At 36.1% G+C, this 13,307-nt stretch overlaps 2 protein-coding genes across 3 annotated transcripts; both read left to right on the top strand.

The window, feature by feature from the left end:
* Nucleotides 1-517: 517 nt before the first annotated feature.
* LOC147384324 (uncharacterized) lies at nucleotides 518-12,827 on the top strand. Its single transcript, XM_086425201.1, has 3 exons — nucleotides 518-3,101; nucleotides 11,588-12,076; nucleotides 12,197-12,827. The coding sequence occupies exons 1-3, from the start codon at nucleotides 896-898 to the stop codon at nucleotides 12,583-12,585; spliced, it is 3,084 nt and encodes a 1,027-aa protein (XP_086281327.1). The 5' UTR covers nucleotides 518-895; the 3' UTR covers nucleotides 12,586-12,827.
* LOC147384325 (putative cinnamyl alcohol dehydrogenase 1) lies at nucleotides 8,904-11,190 on the top strand. Of its 2 annotated transcripts, XM_086425200.1 has the most exons (7): nucleotides 8,904-9,144; nucleotides 9,231-9,502; nucleotides 9,590-9,704; nucleotides 9,825-10,064; nucleotides 10,152-10,591; nucleotides 10,723-10,770; nucleotides 10,827-11,190. In XM_086425200.1, the coding sequence occupies exons 3-6, from the start codon at nucleotides 9,610-9,612 to the stop codon at nucleotides 10,728-10,730; spliced, it is 783 nt and encodes a 260-aa protein (XP_086281326.1). In that variant the 5' UTR covers nucleotides 8,904-9,144; nucleotides 9,231-9,502; nucleotides 9,590-9,609; the 3' UTR covers nucleotides 10,731-10,770; nucleotides 10,827-11,190. The 2 variants fall into 2 exon arrangements, with proteins under 2 accessions (XP_086281326.1, XP_086281325.1); XM_086425199.1 differs by having other exon boundaries at nucleotides 10,723-11,190.
* Nucleotides 12,828-13,307: the final 480 nt, after the last annotated feature.

Below are 13,307 nucleotides of genomic sequence, written 5' to 3'. Positions count from 1 at the left end.
ATCTTCTTCTTCACTTACCTCCGTCGCCACCACCACATTCTCTCCTCTCTCTCTTCCTCCTCATCTTCTTCTTCCTCTCCCCCACATTTCATTTGTTTTTTCCTCCTCTCGTTCTTCTTCTTATTTTTCCTCATATATTTTTCCCATGATTTTATCTAAGTAAAATCAAACAATGGAATTTGATTTTCCAACCTTACCTATTTTCCACCACTATTTTTTTATGGATTTCAAATTTCATGGAAAGTCACTTTCCATACAATCAAACATACCTTTAGTTGAAAGAAATCGATGAAAGAAGTGCACAACATCAACATTAAGTTGCCAGAGTAGATGATTCTCATTGGTTGATATTCTCTCTTGTGAATAGTTATTAGTAATAATATTTCTTTGGGAAAATTCTCTAAATGTAGATAAAAATTGAAAATTTTTAAAATCAGTTCATTTCACATTTTAAATTCAGAAACAACAAATTATCGTTTTCGAAATTAAAATATTTTTTTAAAAGTGAAAGTGTTTTTAGTTTCTTATTCTATCAATAGTAAGTCCAAATAACCTTACTGTTCGTCGTAGGCTCCCACTAAATTGTTAGAATCCACCAGCTTGAAGTTATTTCCATGAAACAATAGTATCCAGCTCCAACCAAAATGTTTTGGTTAGGAGTCCAATACTTTTTAAACTCCAACCAAGATGTGCCACGTAGACACCATTCCTATTCTATAGGAATGGTACACCTTAACTGAGTCTGGCTCATGAATTTTATTTTTAAATTTGGTTATTTTGCTCAATTACTAGCTATCAACTTTAATTACAGCTGGAAATATTACTTTTTCAAGCAATACTCTTTCTTTTTTTCTATATATTTCACCCAAGAAGAAGCTATGGTAAATTAAACCGAATGAAACTTGCATCTTCCACGATGAGTGCATTTGATTTCTTTCTCCTGGTTTCCATTCTTCTCTTTTGTATTAATTTTCCAGTAGGATTGGCCTCGTCTGGCATTCTAGGAAATGAGACCGATCAACTCTCTTTGCTTGCTTTCAAGGTAAGGATATCTCCTGATCCTTTTCAAGTTATGAGGTCGTGGAATGACTCTATCCATTTCTGCAAATGGCAAGGAGTTACATGCAGTCGTCGACATCAAAGGGTTACAATGCTGAACCTCATGTCCCAAGGGTTGGGGGGTTCCATATCTCCACATATTGGTAACCTCTCTTTCTTAAGGGTGATAAATCTCGTAAACAACAGCTTCCAAGGTGAAATCCCCCAAGAAGTCGGCCGTTTATTCAGGCTACAAGAATTCAATATGAGTGCAAATTCTTTCGTAGGGGAAATTCCAGTCAATATATCCCATTGCTCTAACCTAAAAATCCTTCGTTTAAGTCGAAACAAGCTCTGGGGAAATATACCCATCGAGATTGGCTCTCTGTCCAAGCTTGTATATTTGTCTCTTTCTGTTAACAATCTAACAGGAGGGATTCCACCATCTTTAGGAAACCTTTCATCTCTCAACCTTCTTTCTCTAGATACCAATAGCTTGGAAAGAAATATTCCAGATTCCTTAGGCAAATTGAAAAGTCTAAAGAGAATTGCTCTTGGAGACAATAAATTATCTGGTATGATTCCTTCCTCACTTTACAATCTCTCGTCTTCCGAATTCTTTTCTTTAGCAGCTAACCGACTAGTTGGTAGTCTTCCACTTAATATTGGCTTCACACTTCCTAAACTTAGCGAATTTTATATTGGAGTCAATTATTTTTTTGGATCCATTCCTGTGTCATTATTCAATGTTTCGGGTCTCGGGCAAATTGACTTAAGTTCATGCAATTTTACTGGAGATGTCCCTATTAATGTGGGAGACTTAAAGGGCCTTCAGTATCTAAATTTGGCTTCAAATAATCTTGGAAGTGGGACAGTTGGTGATCTGAATTTCCTCAATTCTTTGACCAACTGCACATATCTATCGATGTTGGGTATCGACGGCAATCAAATTGGAGGTAAACTACCCAACTCTATATCCAATCTCTCAATACAACTCAGTGAACTTCATCTAGGAAGAAATCAAATTTCTGGAAATATCCCTATTGGAATTGAGAACCTTGTGAACTTATTTGCATTGGGCATGGAATCTAACTTTTTCACTGGTCCTATTCTCAAGGGCATTGGGATGCTTCAAAAGCTGCAAGGATTATTTCTAGCTGCAAATTTATTCTCAGGGACGATACCCTCCTCATTAGGCAACCTTTCCCAGTTATACTTACTCGATTTATCATCCAACATTTTAGACGGAAACATCATTTCAGATCTTGCCAAGTGCCGTTCTTTGAAAATATTAGATCTAGCTAGAAACAACCTCAATGGTACAATACCAAAACAGGTTATTATTAGTTTATCCCCACAGTTAATTTACATTAACTTAACCTATAATTCTTTGATCGGCCACTTACCTGTCGAAGTGGGTAAGTTGAATAGTCTCCAAACTCTAATGGTTGCTGAGAACAAATTGTCTGGTAAAATTCCTATCTCCCTTGGTAGCTGTTCAAGCCTAGAATACCTTTCTTTGGAGGGAAATTTCTTCCAAGGAACTATCCCTTCATCTTTTAGTTCCTTGAAAGGTTTGCAATATTTAGATCTTTCACGTAATAACATATCAGGGGAAATTCCTAAAGTTCTACAAGACCTTTTATTTTTAGATTATCTAAATATTTCTTTCAATGAACTTGATGGTGAGGTACCGGTAAAGGGAGTTTTCAAGAATACAAGTGCATTTACATTTGTCGGAAATAGTAAACTCTGTGGAGGCATCCCAGAACTTCAGTTACCTGCATGCTCCATCAAAAAATATAAGCAAAGAGGAAAATCTCTTGCTTTCAAGGTGTCGATTGGTGTGATTCTATTTTTAATTGTGGTAGCATCTTTTATTGTGTTTTATTGGAGGAGAAAGCCTAGAATGAAATCTTCTTCAACGGTTTTCTTGGGTGATTGGTACAAAAGGGTTTCTTACAATGGACTCCAAAGAGCAACAAATGGATTTGCTTCAGCCAACTTGATTGGTGTGGGGAGCTTTGGATCTGTTTATAAAGGAATTCTTCATCAAGATGAGATACCTATCACTACGTCATATTGCGTTTTTCGCGACGGCATAATTGCGCTAAAACGACTGCTTAAGGCTGTCGTTAATTACGACAGTTTTAATCTGTCGTTTAACAGTCGTTTCTATGGAAAAAGTAAAAGTTGGGGTGCCAATAGCCATCGTAAAACAGAGAGAAAAACGACTGTCTCTGCAGTCCCTCGTTCACTCTCTCTCTCTCTCTCTCTCGTCCTCGACTCTCTGTCTTTCGTCCTCGGATAGAACTCGACTTCCGCCGTTGTCGAACGCTCCTCTCACTCTCAACTCATCTCTCTCGTCTCTCTGTCTCTGTCTCTGTCTCTCTCACTCTCACTCTCTTCTTGAATCTCTCTCTTGGATCTCTATTCTCCAATCTCTCTCTCTCGGATCTATCTTCTCGAATCAACTCTAAGCTTTGATCTAGCGTTTCTCCCTCTCTCTCACTCACTCGACTCTCTCTCTCGCTGAATCGATCAGGTTTTTCATTTTTGAAAGTAGATCGTTCGGATATTTTTTTTTTGGAAAGAAATTGATTGAAAGATCTTTGCTCGATCTCTCACTCACAGAATCTGTGATTTTGAAGACGCAATCATTTTCGATTTGCAAGTTTTAGGTTATAATCGATCGGCGTTTGATCGAAAATTTTAGGGCTTGTTCGATTGACCGAATCTTGCTTTGACTCGGCCCAGCAATGTCTTCCGAGTTGCCTCGGAGATTATACAAAGAGAAGGCTCTCTAGGTCTCTACAAGGGTTTATCTCCAGCGATTCTTAGGCATCTTTTCTACACTCCGATTCGAATCGTCGGATACGAGCACCTAAGATATGCTGTTTCGAACGATTCTCTTTCTGGAAAAGCATTCATTGGAGGGATCTCTGCCGTAATTGCTCAGGTAACTTCAATTTCATTGTTTATCTGAGAATTTTAGGTCTTCGATTGAGTTTATTAAATCTTCAATTCCGAGGTTTAGTTTAATTCGCGAATGAGGTTTGATTGGATTCATTGACGTTCTAAACTGATCTGAAACAGTTCTTGAGTGCATTTAATGTACTTGATCTGAAGAGCAATTGATTGTATCTAGTGTTCTTATGTTGTTTGAATTTTATTTTAATTTTTTAGAAAAAAAAAATATATATTCTTAATTAATTTTTCTGAATTATTTCAAGTATCTACTAGAGGTTTTGAATGTTTGATTGTGTTGTCTGAATGAACACCAAGACATCACCTTTAACTTGATTGAGTTTTTGGGCAATGTTCACACATATTGACGTTTCAAACTGAAATGGACCTGTTGATACTCCTAATTAAAGTCCTACAATTTGTGATTTAAATCTTACAATTCAAATCTTAACCAAAATGATTTGAATCTTACATATGGAAACCCTTTAGATACAAGTCCCAACTATTTCTTTTTGAATTTTGCTCTTCGTGTACCATTCACTATTCAAATCTTACACTATTGGAATAAAAACAAGGGTCATATTTTTCAGGTGAAAATAGTGAATCCTATGTATTTTTTTGCTTTTCTTAAACTATAAACTCTATAAAAATAAATAAATAAAGTGAAAGATAACGAGTGGTTGTTATTTTATTTTATTTTACCTAAACATGAATGGCAAGAATGCATGTCCTTTCAACGCAAATATAAAGATTGAGAATGAAAACGTTTGATGAGATGCCGAAAATTGTTGATGAAGTACTGCTGCCAAAGACAAGGATTGTTCCTTTCTTTTTCTCAATCTTCCATCTTAGACTATTTAAGTAAACACGATTTTGATTTTTTTGAGAAAAGATGTTTTGCTTTTTATCTTTGAGTTTTGAAGAATGCCTCTCAATGTTGCATATCAAGATTGCCTGGTAGATTGTTTTGTAAGTAGCCATACAAACCTTTTCATTATATGATGAGTTAGAGTAGTTACATATTATATTATATAGATGAATAATGCTGAAGTGACCAAGATTGTACCTCATATCTCACTTTCCTGGTGTGGAAGTCTATAGGAATCATTGTCTAGGGTTCCTACATAATTCCACTCAGGAAAGTGAGATATGAGGTACAATCTTGAGGTCACTCCAGCACGACTCTATATAGATTATTTTTTAGATTATTACATAATGTTATTTCATAGAGGAAAAAATCTGTATGAATTAACCATCTAACAACATGAATCGTGATTCGAGTTTCTACAAGCTTCTTTTCTATCAACACTGCCCCCAAGAACATAAACCCAATTTGAGCATCCTTATTATTAGGGAAGCATAATGGTATGCATCATATGAAACAAAATATTGTATGATCTTATATCAGTAAATCAATTGTCAACTTGGGATTTTTTCCTTTTATTCTTCATTATCTGGTCAATCATCAGCTTCAAAAATGTTACCGAGGATGTTATTGGTTGGATGCTTCCACTACGTCATAATGGGTAAAGAGCGACGCAATTTTGCGGAAAAAGCGACAGCTAAATTATTTGTTGAAATTGGGAAATCTACTCTTGTTAAGATTGGTGTTTCACATCTTAATAAAATTATAATATACGAATACTCTTCCTAGCTATCTATCCTTTCATATTGTGGATATGTTCCACTAATTCCTTCTTATAACATTACTTGGCTATCATCAATCTGGACCGTCAACAAGTGAGTGAATGATATGGTTAAAGTCTTCATAGGTCATGGTGTTGCCTAATCAGTGATAGAATCAAAGGTTTATATAGCATTCTTGAAAATGTAGGAATAGCCTCAATATTTGTGAAACTAGGGTAATGGTGATTGAGATGGTTAGTTCATGTGCAATGAAGACTGATGACAACACCAAGGAGAAGGATTATGCAGATTAAAAGTTCTAAATGAGAGAGAAGATTACCAAAATGACATGCGTTGAGGTAGTGAGAGCATATATAAAGGCATCTGCATTAACCTAAGGCGTTTCTCTAGATATAATTGAATGGAAGAACATGATTTTGTTTATCCAGCTTTGTTGATGATAATGATGTGCCCTCATGCATGTATAAGGTTAGATTCATGCTCTAACATGGCATTGGACAGCTATTCTACTGGGGTATTTCTTACAAAGCTAGGGTCTTTATCAAACACTAATTCCATTTACTTGTGGAGCATGTCTAGGTGGTTAAGGAAATGAGGTTTCAGAGAGACCTTCATCCTCATTCTCTATAGGTTCAGTATGTCTAGAAATCACTTATCTTTTCCTTTTTCTTTTTTTTTTTAAATTCTTTTGTTGCCTCAGGAGACTCACACCATCCTTTTCTGATGTGAGCCCTTTTTCTTGTTACATTGGGATATGCACATTATTCCATAAGCAAGATTGGTGATTCTAAAGCACTGCTTTCATCAACTATTAGAGGCAAGATGTAGGTAACAATGTGTAAATCTCTCTTTGGTTTTGTCAAGGCTAAACTGTAGTAGAAGCAAAGACAACCTAGGACCGGTTGATTGTTAGTTGATCAAAACAGGGAATACTCGACATTTTTTTTTCTTGCAGGACCTTCAGGGGACATAGATTTGGCAATATCCCATTCAAAACACTGCAAATGACAAGAAAAATTTGTTCTCACTGCTGTCAGACTATTCTAGTGTCATCCTTTAGAATTATTCAATATGGATAGAAGGACATGGTACCGTAGTGGAGGCTTTTTTTCTGTTTTATGAATTTTTTTCACTTACGAACAATTTGAGCGGGCCCAATGACCATTGGTGTTGTTGTTTGCAGATGATGTAGTGTTAGTCAATGAATGTTTTTTTTAAAAAATTTTATTTTCCTTTTATATAAATGTTGGTTAATGAGACTAGATCATGAATGCTTTACTGGACATTCCTTCTCCTAGGGATTGTTCAGCTGTCTCTAAATATTTGGGGAGAAGATTTTGATGATGATGGCAGTGTCTTACTAGAAATTTGAGACCATGTCTAGGTCAGATGGCACTGCATCAGCCTTGACGTCATGGATTACTCACCAAAATATACCAATTATTTTTTTTGCCTACAATACCTTTATAAAAGAGTAATGGAGCATTTGTTTCATCATTACCTAAAGATCTATTTCTGCTCGAATATGTATACTTTCTGGTTCATATATTTCCTATTTAGTTAGTTCACATGTATTAGCTGTTAGATCACATGAGGTACATTTCAAATGGATCCAGACCTTAATAATGAACCTTATTCGTTCCACTTCGATTTCAATCTAAGCCACATCTACGACTGTAACTGGATTGGATCAAATCTACTGATCCGATAATAATTTCGAATCAGAATCAATGATATGGTATTAGTAAGTACCATTTACAAACTTGCTTGTATTACAAAAATTAGGATTTATGTAAGATTAAAATACATGTGAAATTGAACAAGCGTGTTGTACACAACTTTCTCTCTACACGTGCATTTCACGTGCCATTTGCTTGTATGTTAAAAACGAAAGATCCACAAACATCGGCGTAAGCCACTCCATTTTAGTCAACTTTTCTTTTGGAATTTTCTCACTCACCGATCACTTTTGCTCATTTAATACACATGGCGTCATGCCATTGGTTCATCAGCTTAGCACATAACTTTCAAAACAGCAAATCTCTGTTCAAAATAGTAGGTTCGTCACCCAGCATCACATATCATACTTTGGCCCACCATCATACCCATCCTAACCATTGAAATAGTGGACCCTACCCAGAAAATCATATATATCAAAATGAACCCATTCTTACTGTCCATGTTTCCCACACCAAAGAAAAAAGATAGTGCCCATGTTAAGCTCATCTACTGATCCAAGATTCAAGATTTGGATGTCACATGTAAACAGTGGTGTCTAAAGGGTTGAAAATGAAACCAAATATAAAAAGACTCTGCCACGTAGGAAGAGCCAAAATGTGTGGGTCCCATTGTTTTGTTCTTATAATTTTTTTGACATTTTCACTCCATTGCGTATACGGTTATTTCTTGGTTAAGTAGTTTGTAACATAGAGTGTACTTTAAATCATTCTATTGATTAGCAGACTTCTGGAACACCAGATTCTGTGGAAGATTTAGGTGAGAACCTTGTTGGTTCCAAGATGAAAGTTTGGTCGCCAAGAGATCAGACGTAAGTACTGATCCTGTATTCTTGCATGAGAATGTGATTCTTACACTTTGTAGTCATGGGTGCTGATACTTATGATGTTTTGCAGGTTTTATGAAGGCATTGTCGATTCTTTTGATCCTGTTAGAATGAAGCATAAGGTTGATTTTGCCCCTCATGGGTTCTATACACCAAATATTTTGTTTCTCTCTCTTCTAATTTTTTTATGTACATTGTTTGATGATTGTTTCTTATATGCCAGATTTTATACACTGATGGTGATGTAGAGATACTGACACTTAAAAAAAGAAAGATGGGAACTTGTGAAAGAAACAATGGAAGATGTGGTGGGTACACGTTCATGGTCTCTAATTTTTTTTTTCTGTGGTTGATATACTGCCTTTATGCTGATACATTTTTCTAACAGGAACAAGTAACTGATCATCCTAGTCCTGATGTTGCTACCTCTGATATGTAAGTGTCACCATTATACTTGTTTTGGTTTTTTACAATCTTGTTTTTTCCCTCAACAAGATAGTTGAAAAAAGTGGTGGAATGAATTATAGAAAAGCATTTTAATTTTGTTTAGCAAGAACATGAAAAACTTGTTTAGCTAGTAGCCAATTTTAGTTTGGAAGGTGACAATATCTGGAATAGTATTTTCATCTTTTACTTTACTTAAATAATAGTTTGATAGATGTGTCTAATCGTTTGTATTTTTATATAGTTTTTCAATTTTAGTTTTGAAGGTGACAATATCTGGAAGGTAAAATGGCTGCTTTGATCTCTACAACTGAATTAGACCGTTCATATTGAATCCTGCATTGCAGCTTATGTGTAGCTTTCAAGTTGAACTTATTTATTTTTGTGTTTCATGGTGTACCTATCAGAATTGGACTACCGTAGCACAGTGTGTCCATGACATTCTTAAAGACTAATCACGTCTGCGATTAACTCATAGGTGGAAGGTATTTTACTTAACGACTTGAAGATTGTCTTCTACTTCAATTTTGTCCTTGGTTTGGATATTAAGCTTTGTTTTCTCTGTTGAAAGGTTTTAGAGGTCCGACCTGCTATTAACTGGGACAAGGGAAAAGCTGTGGCTCCAATTGCCAAACAAAGCTTTGTTACTCTCTCTATTTATTCCTTTTTCTTATAGAAATTCTCTCTGTCCTGTGCCCCTCCTCATTCTTCCCATAATACCCTCTCTTTCTCGCTCTGCAACTCAAAATCTCAGATGGGTAGCCTTGAGAAGGAGAGAACGACAACAGGATTTGCAGCAAGAGACCCAACAGGGATCCTATCTCCTTACACTTATTCACTAAGGTGAAACACACAATTCCTCTAATATCTCTTTTCTTATATCAATCTCATCTCCTCTCTAACAATTTTTTCTATGAAAAAAAAAAACAGGAGCAACTGGCCTGCAAGACATGTACATCAAGGTCATCTATTGTGGTATCTGCCACACTGACATCCATCAAGCCAAGAATGACCTCGGCATGTCTAACTATCCTATGGTTCCTGGGTGGGTAACCCCTTCTTTCTTTTCATCCCAAATGCATGCTCTGTTTCTTTCTTTCTTTTTTTCCTTCTTTTTTTTATTTTGGGTTCTTTTTTTGTTTATAAATTTGAAAAAAAAAAAAAGGCATGAAGTTACAGGTGAAGTAATTGAGGTTGGTTCTGATGTAACCAAATTTAAAGGCAAATTTAAAGTTGGAGATTCTGTGGGAGTGGGCACACTTGTTGGATGTTGCAGGGATTGCTCTCCATGTAAATCAAACATGGAACAATACTGTAACAAGAAAATCTGGTCCTACAATGATGTCTATACTGATGGGAAACCAACCCAAGGAGGTTTTGCTGGTGCCATGGTCGTTGATCAGAAGTAAATCAATCATAAACTTGTTCTTTTTCTACAGATTTATTCTACTCTGGAATGCACTGGACCATTCCTTTTTTTTTTTTTTTTAAGGTTTGTTGTGAAAATACCAGATGGGATGGCACCAGAACAAGCAGCACCTCTATTGTGCGCCGGGTTGACAGTGTACAGCCCATTGAGGCATTTTGGTTTGATGAAGAGTGGATTAAAGGGAGCGATTCTGGGTCTTGGAGGGGTTGGACACACGGGTGTGAAGATGGCGAAGGCTATGGGCCATCACGTGACTGTTATCAGTTCATCTGATAAGAAGAGAGAGGAGGCGATGGGGCATCTCGAGGCGGACGGGTATCTAGTAAGCTCGGATGCAGCTCAGATGCAACAAGCCGTAGACAGACTCGACTATATACTAGATACAGTTCCTGCATTTCAGACACTCGAGCCTTACCTTTCTCTCTTGAAGGTTGATGGTAGGTTGATATTGATGGGCGTTATTTCAACACCTCTGCAGTTCGTCTCTCCCATGGTGATGCTTGGTGAGTTTAATTGATGTTCTACTTTATATATCTATTGATAAATTTTATTGAACCTTGCAGAATTATTGAGTATTAAATCTTTTGGAGTTACATGACTTAAATATCTGCTATGTTTTTTATGTGGCCATCAGATGTATGATACAGGCAAGTCAGGATGCATCACCAAGGAAGAAGTAGCATCCATGCTTCGAATCATGGAAACATTGACCTTCGAATCACCAAGGAAGAAGTAGCAGAAATAGCGGCTAAGAATGTGTATGAGCTCGAGCTTGAGAGTGCAGGGAGCTACTTATTGTTGTCGAACTTATATGCGGATAATGGCAATTGGGGCGACGTTGAAAGGTTGAAGAAGATGATGAAGAGGAGGTTGAGAAGAAATAATGGGTGCAGTTGGACAGAGATTAGATAACAAGTGCAGAGAACATTATCTCCTAAATTTCTTCCATAGGAATCTGAACTCAACTTATTATGGAACCATTTTCATTAAGTGATACCCAATTTGTTGTGACATTGTAGGGTCTTCTATTGGATCTCACATTCGTTTTAATAAAAAAATTATTACATTGAAATGGATAATAGAAATGATGATACAGCCTCAATTTGCACTTTTTAGATATTGAATAATTTTTTAATTTATAAAAAATAATAATAATAATAATAATAATAATTTATTTAAAAAAAAAAAAACTCGTATTAAATAAAAGACTGTTAAAGACCGTCGTTTTTTCCGACTGTCTTTGACAGTCGTTTTGACCGTCGTTTTTTCCGACTGTCTTTGACAGTCGTTTTTACCGTCGTTTTTCCCGACTGTCACTGACAGTCGTTTTGACCGTCGTTTTTTCCGACTGTCAAAGACAGTCGTTTTTTTCCGACTGTCAAGGACAGTCGTTTTTTAAAAACCACTCCTTTTTAAACGACTTTTTTCCCGACTGTAGGAGCAGTCGTTTTTTTCAAAAACGACTGTCTTGGACAGTCGGTTTTGACGCATTATGACGTAGTGTATTGCGGTGAAGGTACTAAACCTTAATGTACGAGGTGCTTCCAAGAGTTTTATGACAGAGTGTAAAGCTTTAAGAAAAATCAGACATCGGAATCTACTCAAGATCATAACTGCGTGCTCAAGTGTGGACTTTAGAGGTAATGATTTCAAAGCTCTGGTTTTTGAGTACATGCCTAATGGGAGTCTAGAAAATTGGTTGCATCCAAGTTCAGATAAGATAAATCAATCGTGTAATTTGAACCTTCGCCAGAGACTAAGCATAGCAATCGACATTGCTTCCGCATTGGATTATCTTCATAATCATTGTCCAACACCCATTATTCATTGTGATCTGAAGCCAAGCAATGTTCTTCTTGATGATGGCATGACAGCCCATGTGGGTGACTTTGGTTTGGCAAAGATTCTTGCTAGCAACACAAACAATTCTAGCGAAATTGATACCAATTCAATATTTATAAAAGGATCTATTGGATATATTCCTCCAGGTATGAATTTTATATAAGTTCATGTTGTTTCTTTTTTTCAAATTTTCTAAATAAATATCATTGATAATTCCAATTTGTCCAATAGTTTCTAATAATTGACTAACAATGAACGGATTGCAGAGTACAGTATGGGTGTTGAGGTCTCTACACAAGGGGATGTCTATAGCTACGGAATACTTTTGTTGGAGTTGCTAATGGGAAAGAGGCCGACTGATGAAATTTTTAAGGATGGCTTAAGCCTTCATCAATTTTCCCAAATGGCCTTGACTGATCAAGTGATGGAAATTGTGGATCCAAGTCTGTGCTTAGAAGATCATAGTGAAGCTATCGATGATTTTCAAAACCCAAGATATAATGCAATGGATAAAATACGAGAATACTTGATTTCCATTTTTAGAATTGGAGTTGTGTGTTCTTCAGAGTCATTATGTGACCGAATGGAAATCAAGGATGTTCTCTTGGAGTTGCATTCGATTGAGAAAATGTTTCTTAAAGACGGAATCCACTAATAGAGATGAAATACTCTCTATTGAGTTTTAGATTTATGTTCCACTTTTGGCTAATTAGTTGTAGCCGTTTTTTTGTTTTGGTTTGTTTTTTTTTTTTTTCCCCCTTTATAGTGTTTGGTTGTGTATGTAGCTTTGTCTAAGCCTATCTTGGTAATCTTGTCTATTGTATTTCTTTACTTGTTGAAATAGGAAATTATTTAGTTCAAGACATAATAAATTATTGAATAAGTTTTATTTCATATCTTATCACCCCTATGCTCTAATAAAAAAGTATGCTTTGCAATTACAATGTTCTTGCTTTCTATTCTTACTTTCAACTATGGATAGTAGCACAATAACATATGAAAACTATCCTAGAGTTCACCCGTGCCTATGGCACATGCATCCTCTTTAAGGTTGAAGGAGGTATAAACATAAAAATAATAAAGTTGGAGAGGTATTATTAAAAAAATGGGAGATGAGGAAAAACAATAAAATGGATGGAAGGGGTAAAGAAAGAAAGATAGTAAAGTTAGAGGGGCATTTCTAAAAATAGGGTAAAAGAGGAAATATAATAAAATTGGAGGGGGTATTATTGAAGGGGGGAAGAGGGGAAGGGGGAGATGAAAGAAAATAAAGTTGGAGGGGTGAAGGGGAAAGGAATTAAAGTGAGTATCGTGGACCCCACCCAGTATAATTGAAGGGGACGCTTATCCCCCGCAAAATTGTAGGAAAGTGGGCTT

This window comes from Akebia trifoliata, chromosome 15 (assembly GCF_017979445.1).
Source record: "Akebia trifoliata isolate Shusen 1 chromosome 15, ASM1797944v1, whole genome shotgun sequence".
NCBI lineage: Eukaryota > Viridiplantae > Streptophyta > Magnoliopsida > Ranunculales > Lardizabalaceae > Akebia > Akebia trifoliata.
This window is presented reverse-complemented; position numbering and strand designations above follow the sequence as displayed.

What these genes read in the sequence shown, in the direction of transcription:
- LOC147384324 (XM_086425201.1), top strand. Translation starts at nt 896, where the DNA reads ATGAAACTTGCATCTTCCACGATGAGTGCATTTGATTTCTTTCTCCTG. An exon ending in AATTCTTCATCAAGATGAGA is followed by an intron (nt 3,102 to 11,587) that starts TACCTATCACTA and finishes GCATTATGACGT; the next exon opens with AGTGTATTGCGGTGAAGGTA. An exon ending in TATTGGATATATTCCTCCAG is followed by an intron (nt 12,077 to 12,196) that starts GTATGAATTTTA and finishes AACGGATTGCAG; the next exon opens with AGTACAGTATGGGTGTTGAG.
- LOC147384325 (XM_086425200.1), top strand. Translation starts at nt 9,610, where the DNA reads ATGTACATCAAGGTCATCTATTGTGGTATCTGCCACACTGACATCCAT. An exon ending in AACTATCCTATGGTTCCTGG is followed by an intron (nt 9,705 to 9,824) that starts GTGGGTAACCCC and finishes AAAAAAAAAAAG; the next exon opens with GCATGAAGTTACAGGTGAAG. An exon ending in GCCATGGTCGTTGATCAGAA is followed by an intron (nt 10,065 to 10,151) that starts GTAAATCAATCA and finishes TTTTTTTTTAAG; the next exon opens with GTTTGTTGTGAAAATACCAG.